Genomic DNA, 25,595 nt, shown 5'->3' with positions numbered 1-25,595 from the left:
ACACTGTACTGTTGCCACAAAAAAAAAGTTGCACGATGTATGCCAATGACAATAAAGCCGATTCTGATTCACGTGCAGGACAGACTGGGTGAGAATGGCACATTTCCTCCTCTAAAGAGGATTATTGAATAGGATAGTTTTAAATGGGAAATTATTACCAAGACCATTACTTTAGATACCTGGACTAATTCTAGATTTAGTCCTGCATCTGTCTTTGTGGGATTTGAACTCAGCTTTCCAGATTATTAGGATTGAGAGTCACACAGCAAAGGCCCTGGTGGAACTCAATGGGTCAGGCAGCGGCTGAGGAGGGAAATGGACAGTCGACGCTCGCCGTCATGAACTGACCCATTTTATTCTCCTAAATTTCCCGTCAACTACACCCCCCACCACCTCCAGATTCCACCACACACCTACACGAGGGGCAATTTGCAATAGTCAATTAATCTGCAGACCTGCATGTGGAAACTGGAGCATTTGGAGGAGATCCAAAGGGCTCACAGGGAGAATGCATCGTCTCCGCACACACGGTCAGCACCAGAAGCAGGGTCTCCGGTGCACTGAGGCGGCAACTCTACCCACTGCGGCCCCATGTTGCCCCTGTAATGAGGAGTTACACTGGCAGCTTCTGAGGGGTGGGCGCGAATGTTGGAATACCACAGTGAGAAAAAGCCAGCCTCTGTTGACTTTGAGAGTCTCACCAGGCTTCCTTTTGTTTGTGTGAACTGTGAATAAGATGAGTGTATTTATATCGCGCTCGCTCACACTGAGATCTCTCTGAGTGCTTCATACAATGCATTGCTTTGAAGGCCAGTGATTAGGGCTCTGTCACAAAATATGACAGCCACACTGTGCCAGGAACGCTCCACAGCCCTGGAATCAATTGGTCCTTGCCTGGTCTGTATGGCGTTTCATTTTGCAGGAGTTTTGAGCAATTCAACTGAGCCCTGGCCAAACCCAGAACCCCCGGTTTCTTCCTTCATTCTGAAGTGGGTGCCTGATCCACCACTGTTCACTGTGCACCCCTCTCACAGCATCAGGAGATTCATAAGAGTTATACAACACAGAAACAGGCCCTTCAGTCCAGCTTGCCCATGCTGACCGCAGTGTCTATCAAGCCAGTCCATTTGCCTGCATTTTGGAATCAGAATCAGGTTTATTATCACTAACATGTCATGGAATTTGTTGTTGATGGCAGCAGTACAGTGCAAGGCATTTTAAAAAAAAAACTAAGTTACAATAAAAAATGTATAAAAAAATAAGTTGGTGCTCATGGTCCGTTCAGAAATCTGATATCCACATATTGTTCTGAATGTCTTAAATTTTACCACTATCTTGGGGACACACACCTGTGCATGAAGTTGTTCTTCAGGTCCCTTTTGTCTTCCACCTCTCACCTTAAACCCATGCTGTCTCATTTCTTTGCTGGGAAAAAGACCATTCATCCTATTGATAGTACAGCAACTGCTCTGCACATGACCACAATAAACCACATAGGGCTGTGGACACAGCTCAGCACATCACAGAAACCAGCCTCCCTACTATGGACTTTGTAGTTCTTGCTGCCTCAGTAAAGCAGCCAGCATAATCAAAGACCCCACCCAGCCCAGACACTCTCTCCTCTCCCCCCCCCCCACCATCTTCCAACAGGTAGAGGGTACGAAAACCTGAAAGTATGTAGCAGCAGGCTCAAGGACAACTTCTAACCCACTGTTTGCAGACCCTTGAATGGTCTCCTGTACAATGAGAAACACTCTTGGCCTCACAGTCTACCCTGTTATGATCTTGCACCTTATTGTTTATCTGCACTTTCTTTGTAGTGGTTACACTTCATTCTGCACTGTTATTGTTTGACCTTGTTCTACCTCAGTGCACTGCGTAATAATTTGATCTGTATGAACAGTATCCAGGACAGGCCACAATACATGCAACGTTAACAAACCATTTAGACACTATCTGCCTAACACACACAAAATGCTGAAGGACTCAGCAGGCTAGGCAGATCTATGGAACGAAAGTCCAGTCGATATTTCAGGTTGAGACTCTTCAGCAGGACTCCGTCCCCAGTCTGAGGTCAAAGGTCACTGTCTCTTCTCTCTGGCTAACAGCGGCCTGCCTGCAAGGTTTTGCTTTCCGCCGACCACAAGGGTAGTTTGTCCTTCACCTTCCAGCCCTGTTGAAGGGTCTTAGCCCGAAACGTCCGCCATACTTTTAAAAAAAAATTCCATAGATGCTACCTGGCCTGCTGAGTTCCTCCAGCATTCTGTGTGTTGCTTGGATTTCCAGCATCTGCAGATTTTCTCTTGTTTGTGATTTGAAAATTATTTGACTATTGCCTACTTGTGTATTTTTGCAATTTATGATTTGTGTCTCTTGTACTGCTGCCACAGAATAACAAATTTCATGACCATAGGCCGTATGATTTCTGGAAGCGAATATATATCGACAAAGGGCGAGAAGGAAATGTTTACTCCTGTGTAGTGGGACAGGCACCTGCTGCCTCTCATCTCCTGTACAAAGTTCAAAGTAGGTTTGTTAGAGTGTGCATATGTCACCATGTGCTACCTTGAGATTTATCATTCACAGGGGAGAGAGGTGAGTGTTTACAATGGGAACAAGGGAAGGATTTAGTCCTCCATTGTACCTTGAGGACCCCGTGTGTGTGTCAGCTTGTGTACAGGTGAGCAGGGGTGAGAGCAGGTGATTGACTATAGCCCATGGGTATCAATCAGATTTATTATCACTGATGTACATCAAAAAACTTGTTGTTTTAAAGCATCAGTACATAGTGCAATATATAAAAAATTCTATAAGTTACAAGTAATTATACAAAATTGAATTAAGTAAGCACAATCACTACCAAGCACAGTAATCAGTTTCAGACCTGAACACACATACCCTCTGACCCCTGCCAGCCCACACTGCATGAGAAGGAACAAGCCACACCAGTAACTTACACTTTATTTGTCCCGATTTGATGCTGTGCCAGTGCCATGCTCTAATCTCGTCACTGCTGCCAATAGCTGGGCATTAGACAAGAAGCACAAGCAGTGTGAAGGACAAAGCTGCCCTCATTGTCAGAGGGAAACAGAGCCTTGCAGACAGGCTTTGTTACCCAGTGGGAAGAGACAATGACCTTCAGTCTCAGACTGGGGACACAGCAGCCATCGGGGCAACATGCCTGCTTTCTCTAAGAGGTGGGTAGGTCTCTGATGACAAGAGCCACACCTTTCTGTCTGCCAGCCCACTCAATAGATACTTGGAGTTGTACAGCATAGAAGCAGGCCCTTCAGCCCATCACATCTGTGACTGTTTGCCCACATACACTAATCCCACTTTCCCGCATTAGGATGGTACACTTCCAGGCCTTGACCACATGCGTCCTGATGCAGAAATTTCAACAGTTCCTCTTCTCCATCTGCGGAGTTCCTCCAGCAGAGGACATGTTGCTCCAGATTCCAGCATTTGTGGTCTTTTGCGTCTCTAATAATATGGGTGTCCAAATGTCACTTAAATGTAGTGATGGTGTCTGATTCCATCACCTCAACCTGATTCCATCCTAGTGTGTGCAAGTTATCAGACACTGACATGCTTGCCCCTCTCATCCCCTTGAGAACTGTTCTCACTCATTAACCTACATCTTCTTGTTTTTGATACCCTGGCCTGGTGATAAAGATTTTGATAATGGTACCACATACAAAATGCTGGAGGAACTCAGTAGATCAGGGCGCATCTATGAAAGTGAATAAAGAGTTGATGTTTTGAGCCAAGACCCTTCATCGGGACAGGAAAGGAAAAGGGATGAAGCCCGAGTAAGAAGATGAGGAGAGGGGAAGGAGTACAAGTGCGAAGGCGATAAGTAATGTCAGCACGTTGGGTGAGGGTAGACAAAGTAAGCAGCTGGGAGATGATAGACTCTAAAAGGTAAAGAGCTGGAGAAGAAGGAATCTGAGAGGAGAATGAACCATTGAAGAAAAGGAAAGAGGAGGGGGAACAGGGTGAGGTGATAGGCAGGTGAAGAGAAGAGTGGAGCCAGAGTGGGGAATAGAAAAAGGGAAGGGGAACAATTACCGGAAGTTAGAGAAATCGATATTCGTGCCAGAATCTTGGAGGCTACCCAGACGGAATGAGGCATTGCTCCTCCATTCTGACAGTTGCCTCATCGTGGCAATAGAGGCGGCCATGGACTGACATGTCAAAATGGGAATGCGAACTGGAATTAAAGTGGTTGGCTACCAGGAAATACTGCTTTTTGTGGATGGAGCAAAGGTGCTGAACAAAGCAGTCTCCCAATCTACATTAGGTCTCACCTCTTTCAGGACCCCATCTTGTAGTTCATCTGGTCCAGGTGATTTATCCACCTTAAGACCTTTCCCAACCATCTTCTCCCTACCAATAGAAACTGCACCCACTTCCCCCCTTGCCCCCGACACTCTCGAAATTTCGGTATACTAACGTCTTTCACAGTGAAGACAAATGCAAGGTACTCAAGCTCATCTGCCATTTCCTTGTCATTATATAAGAGTAGATATTATTGGATGGCTTACCTTCACATTTCATCTTCACCCTCCATGTGGCTTTTTTCCTCCAATTGCATTCTGTTAGTTTTTTAAAAAACTTTCCCAATCATCCAACTTCCCATTAATTCTTGTTCTATTACATTTTAAGATCTCTCACCACAGCCTCCGTGTAACCTCCTCTCTCGCTTCAAATGGGTTGTGGGGAATAAAAAGTGTCCAGGAAAAGGAGATAAGATTTTGACTATGCCTCCCTTAATCTAATATATTTCTCAGATCACCCCGAGTCTCCTTTCCTTCAGGAAAAACCAGTGTATTCAATCTCTTCCATTGACTATAGTCCTCCAATCCCAGTGACATTGTCTCCTATGCACTCTCTTTAGAGCAACCACATGTTTCCAATAGCATGGCGACTAGATGTGCCCATAGCACCTCCTTAGGTTCTGTAGACGTAAATGCAAAGGATGTATTCCTCTGTGTGCTTCAAAGCACGTGATAAACAAATGATTCTGAACACGAATCTGAACAGCACAAGGACTAGAACTGCACATATTCCGATACAGTCTAACCAGTGGTTTTTGAAGTTACAATAGAATCAGATTTATATAACTCTTGTCACGTGCTGTGACATTTTTGTTTATTTTTTGAGGTACAACATGGAATAGGCCCTGCCAACTCTCTGAGCTGTGCAGCTCAACAACCCCCATTCAAACCTCACCTAATCATGGGGCAATCTACAATGACCAATTAACATACCAACCGGTACATCTTTGGGCTGTGGGATGAAAACAGAGCACTCAGAGGAAACCCACAAGGTCACAAGGGAGAACATACAAACTTCTTACGGACAGTGGTGGGAATGGAACCAAGTTGCTCGTAGTGTAAAGTTTGTGCTAACCATTACACTACTGTGATGCTTTCACTCTTCTGCTATCATGAAATACATAAAAATACCAAGAAATATCTACTCAAATCCTTAGCAAGAAGTGATATAGAATCGGAAGATGTAGAGTCCTTGTAGATAGAGTTAAGAATCTGCAAGGGTAAAGAGACGTTGATAGGAGTTATATACAGGCCTCCAAACAGTCATCAGGATGTGGACTACAAATTACAATGGGAGATAGAAAAGGCATGTCAAAAGGGCAACATTATGATAGTCATGGGAGATTTCAATATGCGGGCAAGATTGGGAAAAATCAGGTTTGTGCTGGATCCCTTGAGAGCAAATTGGTAGAATGCCAACAAAGTGGCATTTTAGAGCAGCTTGTGTGTTTGAGCCCAGAAAAAGACAGGCTATTCTGGATTGGGTGTTGTGTAATGAACCAGATTTGATTAAGGAGCTTAATGGAAAGGAACCGTTAGGAAGCAGTGATCATAACATGATAGATTTTACCCTCCAATTTGAGAGAGAAAAGCTGAAGTCAGATCTACCAGTATTACATCAGAGTAAAGAGAATTATAGAGGCACGAAAGAGGAGCTGGTCAAAGTTGATTGGAAGGGGACACTAACAGGAATTATTGAAGAACAGCAAAGTCCCGCATCCCTGTGAGCGATTTTGAAGGTGGAGGATAGATACATCCCAAAGATGGAGACACATTCTAAAGGTGGGATGACAACCCTGGCTGACAAAGCCCAGGAAGCCCTCCCAACTCCTCTCAGATACAACCACTCCAGTCACTGCCAGCATCATGACTGAAACAATGGACTTTGGAGCCTCTTCAGGTCCTCCTGCAATGTGGTGTTAGAGCCTTTTGGAGACAAAGAAGGAATCAGCAGGGAAACAGGCCCATTGGCTCACCAAGTCCACGCTAACCATCAACCACATATTTACACCAATTCTTTCCCACACGCACATCCATTTCCTCCCAGATTCTACCACTCCCACTACACACCATTCATGGCCTTTGGTGTAGTGCTACCCACAACAGTGGAGGTCAGGATCAAACCCGGGTCTCTGCAGACGTGAGACAGAGGCTCCATCCACTGTGCGACTTCACGGAGCAGGTTTAATTTCACCCTCCCCCTGCCGAGAACACACTCCAGGTTATTGCGGACTCCAGGCTTGACTGGAGCAATGAGTCCACCCGCCATGTTCCCACCATCTGCCTGGCAGGCTTTGTCGACACCCCAGTGTCTAGGACTTTGTCACCTCCTTTGTCTCTTCCATTGGACCAAGGTTCTGTCTGTAGCTCTAAACTGGGGCCATATGCATCAGGATGTTTCACCTCCTTTTCCCGCTGTACCCCTTATCCCGCAAGCTCTGGAATCCACTGAAATAAAACTCCAACATTCTGATCCTCCTGGGATATTAATGGTGCTGAACTGCAGATTTTAGTCACAGAAACAGGCCCTTTGATCCAACTCATCCATGCTGAGTGTTGTCCAGCAAACTAGTCCTATCTTTCCACCTTTGGCCCTCAACCCTGTAAACTACTCCATTCCATGTACTTATCTAGATGGTTTTTAAAATGCTGTCAAAGTGCCCTCCTCACCCAATATTTCTGGCAACTCGTTCCAAGTACGTATCACACTTTGCCTGAAGAAGCTGCCAATTATGTTCCTTTTAAATCTCGCACACCTGATCTTAAACCTGTGTCATGTTGTCTTATGCAACCCTCCCTAGGAAAAGTGTTATGTGCTTTCATGTCTCTCATGATCTTATATACTTCAGGTAACCCCTTCATCTCCCATGTTCCAGGAATAAAGCCCAGTCTAAATAATTTAACTCAGAAACCCCCCCCCCCCCCCCGCCAAGTCCAGGAAACATCTGGTAAATCTGTATTCTTATCTAGTTTATTTATTATTCTTGCTTATAACAGATTGGCCATACAGGAGTCTGAAGACCCACACTTAACATTTTAGGAACAGCAGAGCAGATCAGAGATTTCCTTCTCCTTGATGAGCTGCGTACTACGGCTGATGAGCCACTTCTGCCCTAAGCAAATGGTTTTAAGGCACCAGTAACCTACCTTTGGTCCTTCTCTTATCAGTAGAAACGGTTCCGTCGTCTTAGTCGGCAAGGCATACGTGAAGGCTATGAGCTGGACTTGGTCATCAGAGGCTATTTGAGATACACAGCAACGGAAGCATTTAATACATAGTGGGAGGTTACTCCTACTAACCCCTCCCAGCTGGAGCAAACTTAAGAAACCATAATACTCCAACACATGCAGTGCCTGTAAAATGTATTCACCCACCTTGGAAGTCTATGTTTTATTGGTTTACAACATTGAATCACAGTGGATTTAATTCGGCTTTTTTGACACTGATCAACAGAAAATACTCATGTCAAAGTGAAAACAAATTTCTACAAATTGGTCTAAATTTATTGCAGTTATTAAGCACAACATAACTGATTGCATAATTACTCACCTCCTTCAAGTCTGCATTTAGTAGATGTACCTCTGGCAATTGCAATTACAGCCTTGAGTCTGTATGGATAGGTCTCCTTTAGCTTTGCACATCTGGACACTGCAATTTTCCCCCATCCTTCTTAATAAAACTGCTCAAGCTCTGTCAGATTGCATTGGGATCATGAGTGAACAGCCCTTTTACAATCCAGCTACCAACTCTCGATTGGATTGAGGTCAGGAATCTGACTTGGCCAATCCGGGACATTAACTTTGATGTTTTTAAGCCATTCCTGTGTAGCTTTGGCTTAATGCTCGGAGTCATCGTCTCGCTGGAAAAGAAATCTTTTCCCAAGTTGCAGTTCTCTATTAGACTGTATCAGGCTTTCCTCCAGGATTTCCTTCTATTTTGCTGCAGTGAAGCAACCCCACGGCATGATGCAGACACCACCATGCTTCATGGTGGGGATGGTGTGCTTTTGATGATGTGCAGTGTTTGGCTTATGGCCAAAAAGCTCAATTTTGGTTTCATCAGACCATAGAACATTCTTCCAGCTGTCTTCAGAGTCTCCTGCATGTCTTCTAGCAAACTCTAACTGAGATTACATGAAGGTTTTTTCCCCCAGCAGTGGCTTTCTCTTTGCCACTCTTCCATAAAACTATGACTGGTAAAGCACCTGGTCAACAGTTGTTATACATGCAGACTCTTCCATCTCAGCTACTTAAAGCTTGTAACTCCTCCGGAGTTGTCATAAATCTCTTGGTGGCCTCCCTCACTAGGCCTATTCTTGCACGGTCACTCAGGTTTTAAGGGCAGTCTGCTCTAGGCAGAATTACAGGTGTACCACATTCTTTCCATTTCTTGATGATTGACTTAACTGCACTCCAAGAGATGTTTAGTGACTTGTAAATTTCTTGTATCCATCTCCTGACTTCAATAGCCTTTTAACAAAAGTGTTTTTTCGTCTTCATGGGATAGTTTTTGCCGGGATACTGACTCACCAGCCTTCCACATACAGGTGTATTTTCACTACAATCAATTGAAACACCTTGACTACACAGGTGATCCTCATTTAACTAATTATGTGACTTCAAAAACCAATTGGCTGCACCTGTGATGATTTGTTATTTCATGTTAAATGGGGTGAATACTTAAACAATGAATTATTTTGTGTTTTATATTTGCAATTAATTTAAACCACTTAGTAGAGATCAGTTTACACTTTGACACAAAATAATCTTTTTCTGTTGATTCAAAAAAAGTCAAATTAAATCCACTGTGATTCAATGTTGTAAGACAATAAAAAATGAAATCTTCCAAGGGAATGGGGGGGGGGGTGAATACTTTTTATAGGCACTGTATAATTGACTTGTTTAGATGTCAAGGAGTAGTGAAATAAATTTTCCAGTGAGCCAGTAAGTTTAAAGAGAGTGTGGGGAAAAGGGCTTTGGTGAATTATAAGGGAACAAGGGAAAGGAGAGCTGTGGACTTTACAGGGATTGCAACATGTGTGGCTCCAGTGAGTTTGAAGGGAGCATGGAAACCATCACCTGGTGAATCAGATACTGAGTTGTCAGTTTTTCAAAAAGTTGGAGAGTAGGTTATTGCCATTGTCCCATTCTCCAGGTGTTCCCTTAACTTTACTGACCCTCCTGTGTCCTGTCATCTCTCTCGTTTAGTTTACTTTTTTGTCCAGTGGTTTGGAAAATTATGAAGGAAATCCATCAAAAATTTTTTGTCTTATTTATAAATGATGTAACACTAGATGGCTGGAGACTGGAGGCCTGGAGAACTCCTCTGGAGTTGGAGGACTGTTCGTTAGTGTGGCTGCGAGGGAATAAGTGGGCTTGATTTGCTTGTTGTTGTTTTGTTGTGTTCAGTGTTGTTCTGCCAAGCATTGTGGGTATGCTATGTCTGTGCTGGAATGCGGAGTGATACTTGCAGGCAGCACCCATCACATCCTTAGTTGGTTGTTAATGCAAACAGCGCATTTCACTGAATGTTTCGATGTACGTGTGATCAATAAATCTGAATCCAGGTTCACACAGGTTCCCTTGTGATCTGGTATGATTGCATCAGTGATCAGTGCATTTATTTATTTATTTGTAAACAGCACAGAATAGGCCCTTCCGCCACTTTGAATGTGCCTCCAGCAACCTCCATCGATTTAACCCTAGCCTAATTACATAACAATTTACAATGACCAATGAACCTACTAACCGGTAGGTCTTTGGACTGTGGGAGGAAACCAGGGCATCTGGAGAAAACCCATGCATTCCACAGTCCCTACAGAGGACACCAGGATTGAACTCTAACATCTGATGCCAGAAGCTTCAATAGTATTGTACTAACCACTACGCTACCATGGCGTCCCATGGCCCTCAATACGAGCTTGTCAGCCTGATGATCCTCAGCTCTGTCTATGTGGAGTCTGCATGATCTTCCTCTAAACACCTAGATATTCCACAAGTGCTTTGGTTTCCTCCCATATTCCAAAGGCTTTCTGGCTAGCAAGTTAATTTTTCACTGTAGGTTGTCCCGTGTGTAAGTGAGTGATGGAACCTGGGGAAAGTTCATGGAAGTGCGGAGAGGATAATAACTGGGATTACTGTAAGATTAACCCATGGTAACATAGTGGCTAGTGTGAAGTTATTACATCTCGGGGAGTTGAGGTCAGAGTTCACTTCCAGCACCGTCTGTAAGCTTGACCATTTCCTTCAGGTGCTCTGGTTTCCTCCCACAATTGAAAGATGCACCGATTAGTAGGTTCATCGGTCATTGTAAATTGTCCTCTGGTTGGGCTAGGGCAAACTAGGCGGGCTGCTAGGCGGCGAGGCTCGTTGGGGTGGAAGGGCCTGTTCCACATTGTATCACCAATTAATTAATTAATTAATGGAAGTAGGTGGTTGCCAACCACTATGGACTTGATTGACGAAGGGCCTGGTTCCACGCTGCGTCTCTGTATGACTCCAGTCAAAACTGGTGCAGGATGGCAGACTTATTCCCCTGAACCTCATGGGTTCTTACTTCAAGGCAACAGTTTCCACTTCCAATGTTGCTTTTTAACTTCAAATTCAAGTTCAACTTCGTTGTTATTAAACCATACATATCTATACTCTGAAACAAAGCCGTTCTCCCTGGGTCAAAGGTGCAAAACACAATACATATAGTTTCACACAGCACACTTAGTTATGATCCAGTGCATACAGTCACAAAACAATATTAGTACCAATCCCTGAGTGGCCTGGCCTGAAGGTTGATGGGTTGATATAAAGTGCAAGGTGCACGCTTCCAGATGATTCAGCAGATTTAAATTCCACAGCTGCCAGGACGGATGTGAATTTGTGTCTCAGCATCGGTACAGGACTCTGGTTAACCACTGTGGCCCATGCACCAGACTCATACATTGCCGTTAATGTCCCATTGCGTATCTCGGAGCAGTTATCACACTAAATTTAGTACCGAGCCAAGCACGGAGATTCCAATAGTGTTGCGTTGAATTCCTTACAGGCGGTGATGGGAATCGAATCCAGGATGCTGCCACTCTAAAGTGTTATGTTAACCGCAATGCTACAACTTGAGAACAGTCTTGAACCAACAACACCTTCCCCATCCTCTTCTCAGTGGTGCTGCCACGTTCTCACACTGTTAATTCTATTTCTTCTATTACTGTCATTTCAGCATTTCTTTTATCACTGCTGCAGAGTGCACTACTACACTGTGGACCGTCCTGCGGTTTTGCACTTGTCACTGTCTTTATTGTTGTACTTACACGGAGTGGCCACTTTATTAGGAACACCTGTACACCTGCTTTTTAATGCAAAATTCTAATCATGTGGCAGCAACTCGATGCATAAAAGTATGCAGACCTGCTCAGGAAGTTCAGTTGTTGTTCAGATCAAACATCAGAATAGGGGAGAAATGTGATCTAAGTAACTTTACCGTAGATTTATTGTTGCTGCCGGATGGGGTGGTTTGAGTATTTCAGAAACTGCTGATCTCCTGGAATTTTCACGTTCAATATTTTCTAGATTTCACAGGGAATGGTGTGAAACTAAATCCAGTGAGTGGGACTTGTGCAGACAGAAACAGCTTGTGAATGAGAGAGATCAGTGGAGAACAGCCAGACTGGCTCAAGATGACAATAAATCAGATAACAATAGTAGTGTTCAGAAGAGCATCTCTGAATGCACACATCGAACTTTAGAGTGGATGGACCAGAGAAGCAGAAGACGATAAACCCACTCTCAGTAGCCACTTTATTAGGTACAGGAGGTATGTAATGAAGTTGCCACTGAGTGTATATTAACTGTCTGCTCTGTGAACCTCACCCGAGCAAGGAATTTGATTTCACGTGTGACAATAAACTAATCCGAACCAGGAAGCAGAGGACGGAAAGGTGGGTTTTGGAGCGGTTCACCCACTGAACACGCTGGTGCCCAGAACTGAAGCATGTTGGAAGTTTGGCAGGTTTCAGAATGGGAGGTCACGGAGACAAGGATGAGGGAAGAGATGGGAATACCAAAATAGCGAAAGTAAGTGAAAGGGAAGTTAGTGTTGGTTGAACCTGGTGTGAGATGGGGTGTGGGAGGATTTGTTTAGGAGGGAAACATGCTAGGGAATTGGGTGGACCTGGAAGTGCCACTCTTGCAGGATGTGTGACCAGCTCTGCCAGGGCCAGCTCCACAGCAACATCAGAAGAGCTCTGAGGGATGAGCTATTTCCCAAGAAAACACTCATCAAAGACCTGGATGAAACTCCAAGAAACATCTCCTTTGACAGCAAGTATACCTGGGATATTACCACATTTCCTTACAACGCAGGAGGAGGCCATTCAGCCCATCAGGTCTATGCCACTCTCTGAACAAACACAATTCCTGACTAAATTTCTTTGCGATCCACTCTCCCCACATTCCCATCAGCTTATCTCAGACTCTACCACTCTCTGGCACACCAGATGAAACTTATATTGGACAATTCACCCATCAAGCTGCATCCCTCAGAGATGCGGGGGAACTGGGACACCCAGGGGAAATCCTCACAGTCGCAGGGACAACATGCAGACGCCACAAAAATAGCACCTGAAGTCATGATGGAGCCCAGGTCACTTATACTACATAGCAGTAGCTCCATTAGCTGCAGCACTATATGTCAATCACTGGCAATTCAAATAACATGGAGCCAATAGGACTGGATTATTCATAAAACAGCAAGGTTGAGGTTGAGATAGGAGCTAAAACATTTATCATCATCTGAAGAAAATAAAACTGACTCAAGTACGTCCAAGTTATCAGGAAATGAAAATCAAAGAAACCTGCATAAATCTATAACAGAAACCTAAACCTGAGGAAAAGTTCAGCAAATCTGACAGCAACTGTGGAGAGAGAAACAGAGGTAATGTTTCAGGCCAATGTCCTTCTCCCACCCTCTCTACAACCCACTAGCTTTCCATTTTCTTTCTATGGTCTTCACCTAAAATGTGAACTTTGTTTCTGTCTTCACAAATGCTGCCTGGCCTGCTGAGAATTTCCAACATTAACACTGTTACTTTCAACAGATGCTGCCTGATGCATTGAGTTTTTCTATCTTTGACCTGACCTAATAGCATAACTTTTCTCTCTTTGCAGATGCTATTAACCCATTGAAGTTATTCATCTTTGAGCTGACACATTAACACTTCCTCACTCCACAGATGCTGCCTCTGCCTGACCCACTGAGTTCTTTCATCTTTGACCTGGCACATTATCACTGTTTCTCTCTCAGGCTGCCTGACCTGCCGAGTATTTCTAGCATTTTCTGTTTTTTTTTGTTGTTTCTGATTTTATGTTCTGGTGAACCATCAACCAATCCACTCAGAGTGTTTGTGTCTTGAGGCCTTCAGTCTTCCTCTTTTCCTGCCCCTCCATCTCTGTCTACTATTCCCTCCAGCCTCCTTCTATTTCTCCCTTTGCTTCCTGTATCCTCTGCCTCACTGTGAGATCATTCCCTGTTCTTCCAGCAACCTCACCCAGCCTCTGCACTCACCCATGCCTCCATTTTCAGTTTGGAAATGATGACAGCGGTCAGAAAGCCCTTCTGCACTTTGGTGAAGCGGGTGACGACTAGAGTGGCTGATGAGGTTGGCGATGCAGAGGGAACCCACACATAATCTGAACAAAGGGCACTGGGATCCTGGCAAGTACATTGCCATTGAGAGTAGGGGATTCAAATCAACATTTTTGCCCTTGAACACCAGAACCGCTTAGCTCCTGGTGTGAGGTTCCAGTGTGAAATTGCCTGAACATCATGGACACAACATCGAGTAATTGGCACTGCTCTATACTTAGAGCTGAGCTAAGTGCCTATAGGATTGTGTGTGCCTATATATAGATTGGCATAGCTATTTCTGATGCGGCTGCATTCACTGAGTCAGTGCGCCTCGTATTGTAATGAGTGCAAGGCAATGAGCAGTGGGTTGGTAGGTTAACTCTCTCGTCACAAAAATCACGATCTTTCACAGACAGCCAGTCAGGATCAGAGGAGAAGCACTCAGGATCAAACTAAGACCCCAGTACAAGATTAACCCCTTCGGCACAAAATTAGAAAGTTCCAGTTCCTTGGTGCCAGGCAGCTCCCAGTACAAGATTAACCCTTTTAGCATCAGTTTAGAAAGTACCAGGTCCTCAGAGCCAGGCATAGACCCCAGTACAAGATTAACCCTTAATATTTCGAGCTGAGACCCTTCACCAGGACTGATTTATTCCTCCATAGATGCTGCCTGACTTGCTGAGTTTCTCCAGTATTGTGTGTGTGTGTGTTGCTCAAGATTTGCAACGTCTGTATAATTGCTTGTGCTTATAAGATTAACCCATTCAGCATCAGATTAGAAAACACCAATTCTTCAGTGCTAGACACAGACCTCAGTACAAGATTAAACACTTCAAAACCCAATCAGAAAGTACCAGCTCCTCAGAGCTAGACACAAACTGAAGGTGAAGCATTAACCCTATTAGTACAAGAACATATTATGCTAGTTCTTTGGTGCCAGGCACAGGCCCTAGACACTGCATTAACCCTTTCAGTAGAAGATCAGAATATTCCAGGTCCGCAGTGCCAAGCACAGACTACAGCCACTGCATTAACCCTTTCAATATGAGATTAGGAAAGACCAGTTCCTCACTACTGATGGATTAGAGTTTAAAATTGTTATTTTTCTTGAAGTTTAACTTCTGTAATTTTAATTCCTGTATTTTTATATAATCACACATATAGGTGTAATTTTTCAGTGAATGTTCTGGTATTTGTAGTATAGCTGATTCTGTATTTTTCTAGAAGCTTAAGTTTTTCTGCAGCCGGTGTCATACTAGTTGAATCTGGCTATTCCAGAGATTATTGTTATCACTGGGACGTCTTGTTATCTTTCTAGTTTGAGATAGCTTTTAGTGTAAGATGACCACAACTTCTTTGATGGTTGTCTTGAACTGGGTTCACTGGAGGTTAGAAGAATGAGTGGATAGGCACCTGGATAGGCGGGTACGAAGTGGTATGGTCCAGGTTCAAGTTGATATGAGTAGACTGTTTAAATAGTTTGACACAGGCAAGATAGGCCAAAGGGCCCAGTTCTGTGCTGTAGTTTTCTACAACTCTGTGACTCTAAATTAAGAGCAGTCGAAGGCCACTCAACCCTTAAGCTTGTTTGCTGTTTAGTGAAGGCAGCTAATCTGATGTTTTAATTCAAGTTTGTGATCTGGGCATCAACAGCAAGACCAGCATTTATTGCTCAACCCTAATTATCCCTGAGAAGGCAGCATGGGGGTGTTGAGATGCCTTCTGTGGGGTGAGTGTGGTGGGACAGGAGCTCCAGGATTTGGACCCAGTGATGTTGATGGTATGGGGATAGATTTCTCAGGTAGATGTGTACAACTTGGAGGGCATTGTGCAGAGGTGTGCAGCCTCCATTTGCCTGCTGTCCTTGTTGCACTTGTTGGTAGAGATAGTGGGTCTCGGAAGTGCTGTCGAAGTAGCCCATTTTGTGGTTGGTGACCACTGCAGCTACTGTATGTTGGTGGCGAAGATAATGACTGTAACTACAACTCTGTGCTCCCCCACCATTAACAACCTCCATCTACTTGCTCATCAACAACCAATATACTTCCATTTTCAACAAGTCAAAGGCTCTGCTTCCATGGAGGAAGAGATTTCCAATGACTCATCTCCTTCTGAGAAAAAAATTGCTCCTGCTCTCTAAAATGGACAACTGCTTATTTTTAAACAGTGACACCCTACTTCTAGATACTGCCATACATGGAAACACCACCCCCACATGGACCCTGTCAAGGTCCCTCAGGATCTTACATATCCGGACAGAGCACCAGTGTACTGCAGACCTTCTCTTCTCAAGTGGTCCTTCGGGAATAGATGTGTCCGATTTTGAGGATTGGGGGTTGACATAGTGGGAATTTTTTGAACGTGACTTGTCTCACACTGACAGCTACCATCCAGAGTGAGGTGTTGGTCCAATGGAAATGGAATCCACAAGGACTGGAGATCTGACTTGGTTGAATAGAGACACACAAACTCACAGACACAAATGTGTGGGTGCAGGCATGCACAAATGTGCACATACACATACACAAACACACATAATGTATATTTGCACTCATGGACGCACAGGCAGGCATGCACGCGCACATAGACACACACATGCACATGTCATACATGTATATGTGCATAATCGAACATAAACACACTCTCAAACACATACATCAGCTTAAAGGTTTTCCAAAACCAGTAGCCAGCTTCTATATTCCTCAACTTCCAAACATCTTTATGAGTTTTCACAAAGCACCATTAGGATATATGCCTTTGACTCACAAAGCTACCTTTTGGGTGTAAGTAATACTCAGTCACTCTCTACCCTAGGCTAGTTACATAGTGGGTAGAGCCACTGTCTCACACTCCAGAGACCCTGGTTCGATCCCAAACTCTGACGCTGTCTTTTACTTTGCACGTTCTCCCTGTAACTGCAAAGAGATCCCTCGTGTACTCCAGTTTCCTCCCAGATTCCAATGTTCCAATGACATGTTGGTTGGTGGATTAATTGGCTTCTATAACTTGTCCCCAGAGTGTAGGTAAGAGGTAGTGTCGGGGGGGGGGGGGGGGGGGGGGGATTAACATTATGGGTTCAGTATAAAAAGTTGTTATTGGTGGGCCGAAAGGCCTGTTTCCACATCATTTGACCCTAATGAAATGCACTTAAAATTCCAAGAACACATTTCATCCAGCCTTTTAAGCTTATTAAATTTTGCTGAGCAGTCTGTTTTCTAGGGATAGATCCTTCTGAAAAACTCAGCAGTTACTTTATTTATCTGCCAGACCTTCACCAAATGAGCAGCCTCAGTTTTGTTGATTGTTTACATTCTGCCATGGCAACCGCAGGAAAGGAAACAATAAATTCCGAGATGGAGCAAAAGTAGCCCGGGAAGTTTCGCAGTGTGTGGGCAAATGCACCAGCAACTCCCTCCACTGTGTAGTTAAGGATGCAGTCTCTGTGCACTTCCACATCTAAACCATGAGGCCTTAACCTTGCACCTCAACATGACATATTTAGAGTTATGGAGATATCCAGCACAGAAACAGGCCCTTTGGCCCACCATCTCCATCCTGGCCATCAAGCAACCATTTACACTAATCCATAAGAACCAGAATCAGGTGCATTAACGCTGTCTTACATGGTGTGGCATTTATTGCTTTGTGGCATCAGTACAGTTTGAAAGCATGAAATTACTAAAAGTTGTGAAATTGTGAATAAATAGTGCAAAAAGAGGAATCACAAGGCAGAGTTCATGGGTTCATGACATCTGACAGGGAGAGCAAACTGCTGCTTCTGTATCATTGAGTGGGGTCTTCAGTCTCTTGTAGCTCTTCCCAGATGTTAATAACAAGAAGACATGTCCCAAGCAGGGAGGGTGAACAAAAAGGTTTTACTCCTTCACATTGTGGGGTGGGTGTAACATTCAAATAAATTCTTCTAAATTCTTAATGAGAGTTGACGTCTTAAAGCGTCACACCCTGAAGATGTCCTCGATGGTGAAGAGGCTTGTACCCATGATAGAGCTGGCAACAACCCTCTGTATCTTCTCATGATCCTGAGCACTGGAGCCTCAATTCCAGACTTTGATGTAACCAGTCAGAATACTCTCCACCGTACATCTACAGACATTGGTGACATATCAAATCTCCTCAAAACAGGAACGAAGTAGACCCACCAGCATGCCTTCTTTGAGATTGCATCAATCTGTTGGGCCCAGGACAGATCCTCTCGAATATTGACGCCCAGGAACTTGAAGATGCACACCAATTCCACCGCTGTCCCCTTAATTAGGAATGGCGTGTGTTCACTCAACCTCTCCTTCCTCAAGTCCACAATCTTGCTGATGTTGAGAATGATGTTGCTGTGACACATTCAACCAGCTAATCTATCTCACTTCTGTACACTACCCAGTCACTACCTGAGATTCTGCCAACAACTACAGTGTTACCTGTGAATTTATAGATGGCATTTGAGCCTGTGCCAGAGTGCAGAGAGAGCAGAACAGTCGGCTAAGCACACACCCGAGAGGTACGCCAGTGTTGATTGCCACTGAGGATGAGAAGTTATCACTGAATGAGGAAGTTAAAGATCCAGTAATGGGGGAGAGAGAAGGCCCAGGTTCTGGAGCATGTTGATTAGTATTGAGAGGATGACAGCATTAAATATCGAGCTCTAATTGATAAACAGCAGCCTGATGTACATTTTGTCGTTGCCCTGGTGGTCCAAGGCCGAGTGGAGAAGAGCTAGTGAGATTACATCTATTGTAGGCCTGTTGAGGTCACAGGCAAACTGCAGTGGTTCCAGGTCCTTGCTTAGTTTATCCATGACCAAACTCTCAAAGCACTTCACTGCTACTGGGTGATAGTCATTGAGGCAGCTCACCCTGCTCTTCTTGGGCACCAGTATGACTGATGCCCTTTTGAAGTAGAAGGGAACCTCTGCCTACAGTAGTGAGAGGTTGAAGATGTCCTTTAGCACTCCCACCAGCTGCCTGGCACAGGTTTTCTAGACCCTGTTAGGTACATTGTCAGGGCCTGATGCCTTGCAGGGATTCACATTCTTGATAATGTTTCAACATCGTTGAGATCATAGTTGCCAGTTGCTGTGGGTATTCACCCAGGTGTAGTGTTGTAGCTTGATATAGGAGCAGAATCAGGCATTTCAGGCCATTAAGACTGTTTCACCATCCCATCATGGGTGATTTTAACTCTATCCTTTCTCTTTCTCCCATCAAACCCCCACCAATCAAGAACTAATTATTCTCTGTCTTAAATACACCGAGTGACTTGGCCTCCATGGCCCTCTGAAACAATAAATTCCACAGATTCACCACCCCCTAATTAAAGAAATCTCTCCTCATCTCAGTTCTAAAGGGACGTCCCTTTATTTTGAGGCTGTGCCCTTGGATCCTTGACTCTCCTGCTGATAGAAACATCCTCTCCACGTCTGCTGAATCCAGGCCTCTCAGTATCACATAAGTTTCAATGAGATCCCATCCTGAACTCCATCGAGTTCAAGCCCAGAGACATCAAATGTTCCTCAGATGTTAAGCCTGTCATTGCTGGAATCTTTCTTGCTAACTTCCCCTGGACCCTCTCCAGAGCCAGCACATCCTTCCTCAGGCACAGGGCCCAATCCTTTCTACCAGTGCTGGGTCTGTAGTCTTCTATACAATTGTATCCTCGCTGGATTCTACCACTCACCTACATGTTAGGATTGATTTAGGGTGGCCAATTAATTTACCGCATAGCGCCTGGGGGCAGCTGTGAGAATCTCTGCTTCCACAATGCCCTCGGGCAATGCATTCCAATTAGCCAGTTCCACCTCTGCTGTTTCATTTTCATGCAGCCTGGAAGAATCATTGCTGCAACAGGAAGGATCTGTCACCAGTGCATTCCCCTCCACAGAGCCTACAACTTAACAGCAGCCCATGGAAAGGGTGAGCAGCTTCATGTTCCTAGATGTCAACATCCCTGAAGACCGTCTGCATCCTGGATCCAACATATTGATGCAATTACAAAGAAGGCACAACAGTGGCTGTATAAGCGTTTGAGTATACCTAGTGCGTCACCAAAGTCTCACTCAAATTTCCACAGATGTATCGTGGCAAGCATTCTAACTGGTTGGATCACCATCTGGTATGGTGGGGCCTCTGCACAGGGTCGGGAAATGCTGCAGGAAGTTGTAAACTCAGCCAGCTCCACCATGGGCTCTAACCTCCCCAGCATCGGGGACCTTTTCAAAAGGCGATGCCTCAAGAAGGTGGAATCCATCATTATGGACTCCAATTACCCAGGAAATGCACTCTTTTCAATGCTGCCATCAAGAAGGAGGTACAGGAGCCTGAAGACACACACTCAATGTTTTATGAACAGCCTCTTCCCTCTGCCGTGACGTTTCTGAATAGACAATGGAACCATGTACACTACCTTACTATTTTGTTCTTTCTTTTTTCCTCTTCTTTTACACTATTAATTTAATTTAATTTTTAATATATATTTCTTGTTGTAATATATAGTTTATTATTATGTATCGCTGCTGCAAAATAACAAATTTCATGACATGCCAGTGATATTAAAGGCCGGTTCAAATTCAGTTTCCGCTGCCAGATAAACACACACACACCCCATCCAGTTGAAGGAAGACAAATTCTTTATCGCGTTTTACTGAGACCACACTTGGAGAATTGTGAACAGTTTTTGGCTCCTGACTTAAGAAAGGATGTGCTGGCTTTGGAAAGACTCCAGAGGTGGTTCACGAGAATGATCCTGGGAACAGAAAGTTAATGAATGAGGAGTGTTTAGTAGCTCTAGGCCTATAGTTACTAGAGTTCTAAAGAATGAGGGGTGATCTCATTGAGACCTATCAAATATTGAAAGGCCTAGATAGAGTGGACATGGAGAGGATGGTTCCTATAGTGGAGAGTTTGGGGATTGATGGCACAATTTCTGGATAGAAAGTCAATGCTTCAGAACAGAGATGGAGAGGAATTTCATTAGCCAGCAGTGGCGATCATTGCCACAGATTACTGTGGAGATCAATTCATTTGATATGTTTGAAACAGAAGCTGACAGGTTCTTAATTAGTAAGGATGTCAAAGGTTATGGGGAGAAGGCAGGGAAATGGAGTTGAGAGGGATAATAAATCAGCCATGATAAAATAGCAGAGTAGACTTGATAGGTTTAATGGTCAAATTGCGTTTCAATATCTTATGGTCTTATGAAAAGCAAAGAATCTTGGTGCCCAGGAAAGCAATTTGGATGTTCACTGTTGCTTTCTTAGCGCACAAGTCCCAAGCTGCTGGCCTTTGTAAGAGACAGTTGTTTAAACTGTATCCAGACTCCAACCACTCTCATTCTTCTAATCCTTTGGGTTTGGTAAATCTCAAGATATATGGAGATCTTACAACTGTAATTATAAAATGTAAGAGCAGAATCAGGCCATTCAGCCTATCTGATCTGTTCTGCCATTCATTCCTGGTTGATCTTTTCCTACCTCATTGCTCTACCTTTTCTCCCTGTAACCATTAACTCTCTTACCAATGAAAAACCTATTGATCTCTGCCTTAAGTACACCCAATGATTTTGCCTCCATCCCCCTCTGGTATCAAATTCCACAAATCCACTGCCCTTTGGCTAACTACATTCCTCCTCATCTCATCTCTATAAGGGTGTCCATTTGTTCTGAGTCTGTGACCTCAGATCCTAGATGCTCCCACTAATGGAAAAATCCATTTCACATCCACTCTATCCATGCCTTTCAGTATCCATAGGTTTCAATGAGAACTCGCCACTCACCCCATCTTTTTGAGCTCCATTGAGTAGAGAGGCAGGGTATGAAATATTTCTCATACATGAAGCCTTTCTTTCATTGGATTGTTCTTGTGAACCTCATCTTGTATTGACCTTAGGTCTCGATTCCAGCCAACAACTCCACCAGGAAGGAAGAGAGGTAATAACAGACCTTTTTTTCTCATCCCATTTCCCAGAAGAAACATTATTTCTGGCAGGGAAGGTTACCTCTATCAAGGAACAGAATTCATCAGGTGAGAATCAGTTCTACCAATTGCACGGTCACCTTGGTTCAGGGATCCGGAACAGTGAGAGAGAATTCCCCACACAGAGTTGTGGAGCTCATTTCCAGAATTAGCTCCTGAGCCACAGGCTATGGGATATAATTTCAACATACAGTTGAAACACCAGCAACGTATGGACTAGCAAGCCTGCTAATCGTGTCTAACCTGCTCTGGGAGTGTGTGACGGGACAGTGTAGAGGGAGTTTTACTGGATGTGTTATGGTGCTGCCCCATCCTGGGACTGGATGTCAGGACAGTGTGGAAGGAGTTTTACTCTGTCTAATCTGTACAGTCCCTGCTCTGGCAGTGTGTGATGGGTGAGTGAAGTGTCTAGAGGGAGCTTCTCTTTGTATCTAACTTGTACTGTCCTTGCCTTGGGGTGTGTGTGATGGGAAAATGTAGAGGGAGGCTCACTTGGTGTCAGTCTCTGTCCTGGGATTGTGTGAAACCTTAATATTTTCATCAACTAGAAAGAACTTCCCCTCTTTCCAACTGAGGAACAAGTCTGACTCTGTCTCTGATTTCAAGGTAGAGCTTGGCTCCAGCCTCACCATCTTCCTCCTGTTCCTCAAAGACTGTCTCCATGGTCTCCACTGCTCAGCAACACCTAGGCAACAGGAGGAGCCAGCAGGCAAAACTGGTCTGATGTGGGGGTGATTGAGGGGAGACGGCGGGGAGGAGAGCAGCTGAGTGGAGCAATTCCATTCAAAGATGAACAGTGAGTCAGGGTTCTCCATATATCACAGGAGTCAATGATCAGCTTCTTAGCTGAACAATAAATTAGTATATTTCAGTGTGTTTGATCTTCATCTCTCCAATGTGTCTCCATTGTAAATCACACCAAGGAAAGCTAGTGCAGGGGCGCTGATCAGGAGTGTCCCATCCCCAGGGATCCGTTCCTCGCTCACGTACATCAAAGTTCAAAGCTAAAAGTAAATTTATTGTCAAACTACAGTACATATGGTATATGTTAACTTTTACTACCTTGAGAATTATTTTAGTCTTATAGAGCACCACAGAACAGAAACAGTCCCTTCGGCCCATCTAGACCATGTTGAACTGTTGTTATTCCTGGTCCCATCAACCCACACCTGGACCATTGCCCTCCATACCCCTCCCATTTATGGACATCCAAATTTCTCTTAAATTTCCTCTTTCTTGCAGGCATTTACAGGAAAAAAATAAATACAATAGAATTTAATGAAAAAATGTGCATAAACAGACAAAGACTGAGAAGCATCCAATGTGCTAAAGGATACAAACTGTGCAAATCAAACTAATACTGAGGTGGGATAGGGTGGGATGCTGCACTACCTATCTCACCCGATCACATACCCCTGTGGTTAATTGTGGGAGCGGTGAGAGTGCTGGCAGGTGGAACAGGAGGGGGGGAGCCATCTCCTTCCACCACAACCTGTGTTGAATGGCAGTGTTGACTCCCCCTGGGTGTGTGCTGTGGAACCCTTTGACAGCTCAATCCCACAAACAGGACCAGCCAATCCCTTGCGTCCTCAGGATGAAGCTTGGGGTTCAAACAGGCACTCGGTAGGGCTCAGAATGAGGCCACTCAGCCCATCACACCTGTCCCCTCTCAATCAGCCCCACTGCCCGTGCTCTTCGTCCCTCTTGCAAGCTTTAATTTCCTCTCCACCACTCGAATGCGGAGTGAATTCCTCATCATCACCATTATCCTGGAATCTTGCCAATGAGAAAGCTCACTGGCAGCATTTGGGAGGGTCTACAGCATGGACACCCCCCTTTGACCTAGCATGTCTGTCCAAACCACCGCGCCCCCTCCACAAAGTACCCATGCGCGCAACTCTAACCCTAATCCCATTTTATTCTCCAGACATTCCCAACAACTCTCCCTGCAGATTCTACCCCTCACCTGCACATCAGTGGCAAGATACGGCGGCCAATTCCCCACCATCCCCGCATCTCTGGGACGTGGAAGGAGGACAAGCAGGTAGGTGATGGGTGAAGCCACGTGAGGGGAAGGTAGGCACAGGTAGGTGGGTGGGAGCAATAGGCAGTTGGGAGGTGATAGGTGGACGAGGTAAAGGGCTGAAGAAGAAGGAATCTGATAGGAGAGGACAGTGGTCCATGGAAGAAAGGGAAAGAGGAGAGGCACCAGAGGGAGCTGATAAGAGCTAAATTGATGTCACTGTGTCACGCTGAGCCATCACCAGCACAACTTGCTTCTAAATTCTTCAACTCAAGACAGGGTTGGGTAAGTGAGGAAAGGTTGTAGGATGGAGTGGGGGTCGGGGGGGGGGGTGGTTACGGGCTCACATTTTGGTGCAACATTCACTCACCACAGACTCGCCTCCAGCCCTTGTTCAGGCAGGTGACCAGACACCCCGGCGATCCAACCTCCTTGGCCTCTCTGCTCTCCACGTGTTCCATGTCCGTAAAAGATGGAGTGATTTGTCCCACTGCAGAAAAATCCCAGAGAAAACTAGTCCCAGGGGAGGGGGAGATCCTGTCTGATGAACTCCCCCCACCCTGGCTGCTGGGAATAGGGGAGCTAAAACTCAGCCCACAGCCTCAGTGGAGCGTAGGACGTTGGATATACTCCAGTCTCGTCAAGTGCCAGTGTCTTTCTCCAGGAAATAAGTCTTGCCTTTGTTTCTAAGCTGAGATGAGATGAGAACACATTGGAGTAAAAGGTTTGCTTTTCAATTCAGCCCAGCACTGAGCGTTCTCATCCCCTGCAAGAGATCTATATATATCTGTGTGTTCGCAGGGCTGCCTGTGGCTGGTGACTGGCCCGAGATTCTATGTGAGAGACACGGGCGGCAGCTGCTCCTAGATACAGATAAACAGATGCGCGGGTCCGCTCCGGGCTTCCTGTTCAGGGAGACCTTTAGTCCTGACCCCACTTGCTTTCCTTGCAGTTCTCAAGTTAAAAATAAAGCTCAAATCAAGACTTTCAACAATTGACTCATTCATTGTAGGGCCGTTCCCCGACATCGCCCAGATCTTCCATTTCCCCTCATTTAAACAGACGAGGACATTGGAGACAGAAATTTAGAACTTTGAGGGAGGCCCTTCAGCCCATCATCGGCCATTCTGGCACTATTGTAGTTCCTCATTTTCAAGATCTGAATGTCACTGGTAAGGGTTTCCGAAACCACGACTGACTACCAGCTAGATCAAGGACAGTGAAAGCAGAGGGGACACAGCAACCCACAGGTTGTCCTCCTAGCCACGGGCCAGGCTGGCCTGGAAATATATCGGTGCTCCTTCACGCTCACCGGGTCCCTGGAACTCCTTCCCTCTCAATACTTTGGGTGGACCCACACCTCCAGGACTGCGTTGGTTCAAAGAGCACCACACTGCCACCTACATAAGGGCAGCTAGGGAGGGACAATGAAATGCTGGCTCAGCCTGTGAAGCCCACATCCCTTGAATGAATGAAAGGGCCAGCATCTATTGCCCACACCTCGTTGCCCTCAAGAAGGTGGGGAGCGAGCTGATGACCTGAGCGACAGCTGCCCTTCAGGTGAACGTGCCTCCATGGTGCTACTGGGGCTGGATTTCTGGGACTGAGACCTGATGAGGATGAAGGAACGGCTG

General features: G+C 45.0%; 1 protein-coding gene across 15 annotated transcripts in view; it reads right to left on the bottom strand.

Annotated features, from left to right (window-relative positions):
- LOC140717149 (ras/Rap GTPase-activating protein SynGAP-like) overlaps positions 1-24,690 on the bottom strand; it is a 683,169-nt gene extending 658,479 nt beyond the window's left edge. For 4 of the 15 annotated variants that reach the window (XR_012096466.1, XR_012096471.1, XM_073030482.1 and 1 more), the window contains exon 1: positions 24,332-24,688. Coding sequence is in view for 6 of the 15 variants with exons in the window: in XM_073030482.1 (XP_072886583.1) it covers positions 24,332-24,422 (91 nt within the window). In the remaining 9 variants the exon portion in view is untranslated. Of the gene's footprint in view, positions 1-24,331 lie in introns of all 15 variants that reach the window. The other 11 variants (XR_012096472.1, XM_073030475.1, XM_073030499.1 and 8 more) reach the window with 6 other exon arrangements.
- Positions 24,691-25,595: the final 905 nt, after the last annotated feature.

The sequence above is a fragment of the Hemitrygon akajei genome, chromosome 2 (genome assembly GCF_048418815.1).
Source record: "Hemitrygon akajei chromosome 2, sHemAka1.3, whole genome shotgun sequence".
Classification (NCBI taxonomy): domain Eukaryota; kingdom Metazoa; phylum Chordata; class Chondrichthyes; order Myliobatiformes; family Dasyatidae; genus Hemitrygon; species Hemitrygon akajei.
Note: the sequence above shows the minus strand (reverse complement) of the source record. Positions and strands in the feature narration are given on the sequence as shown.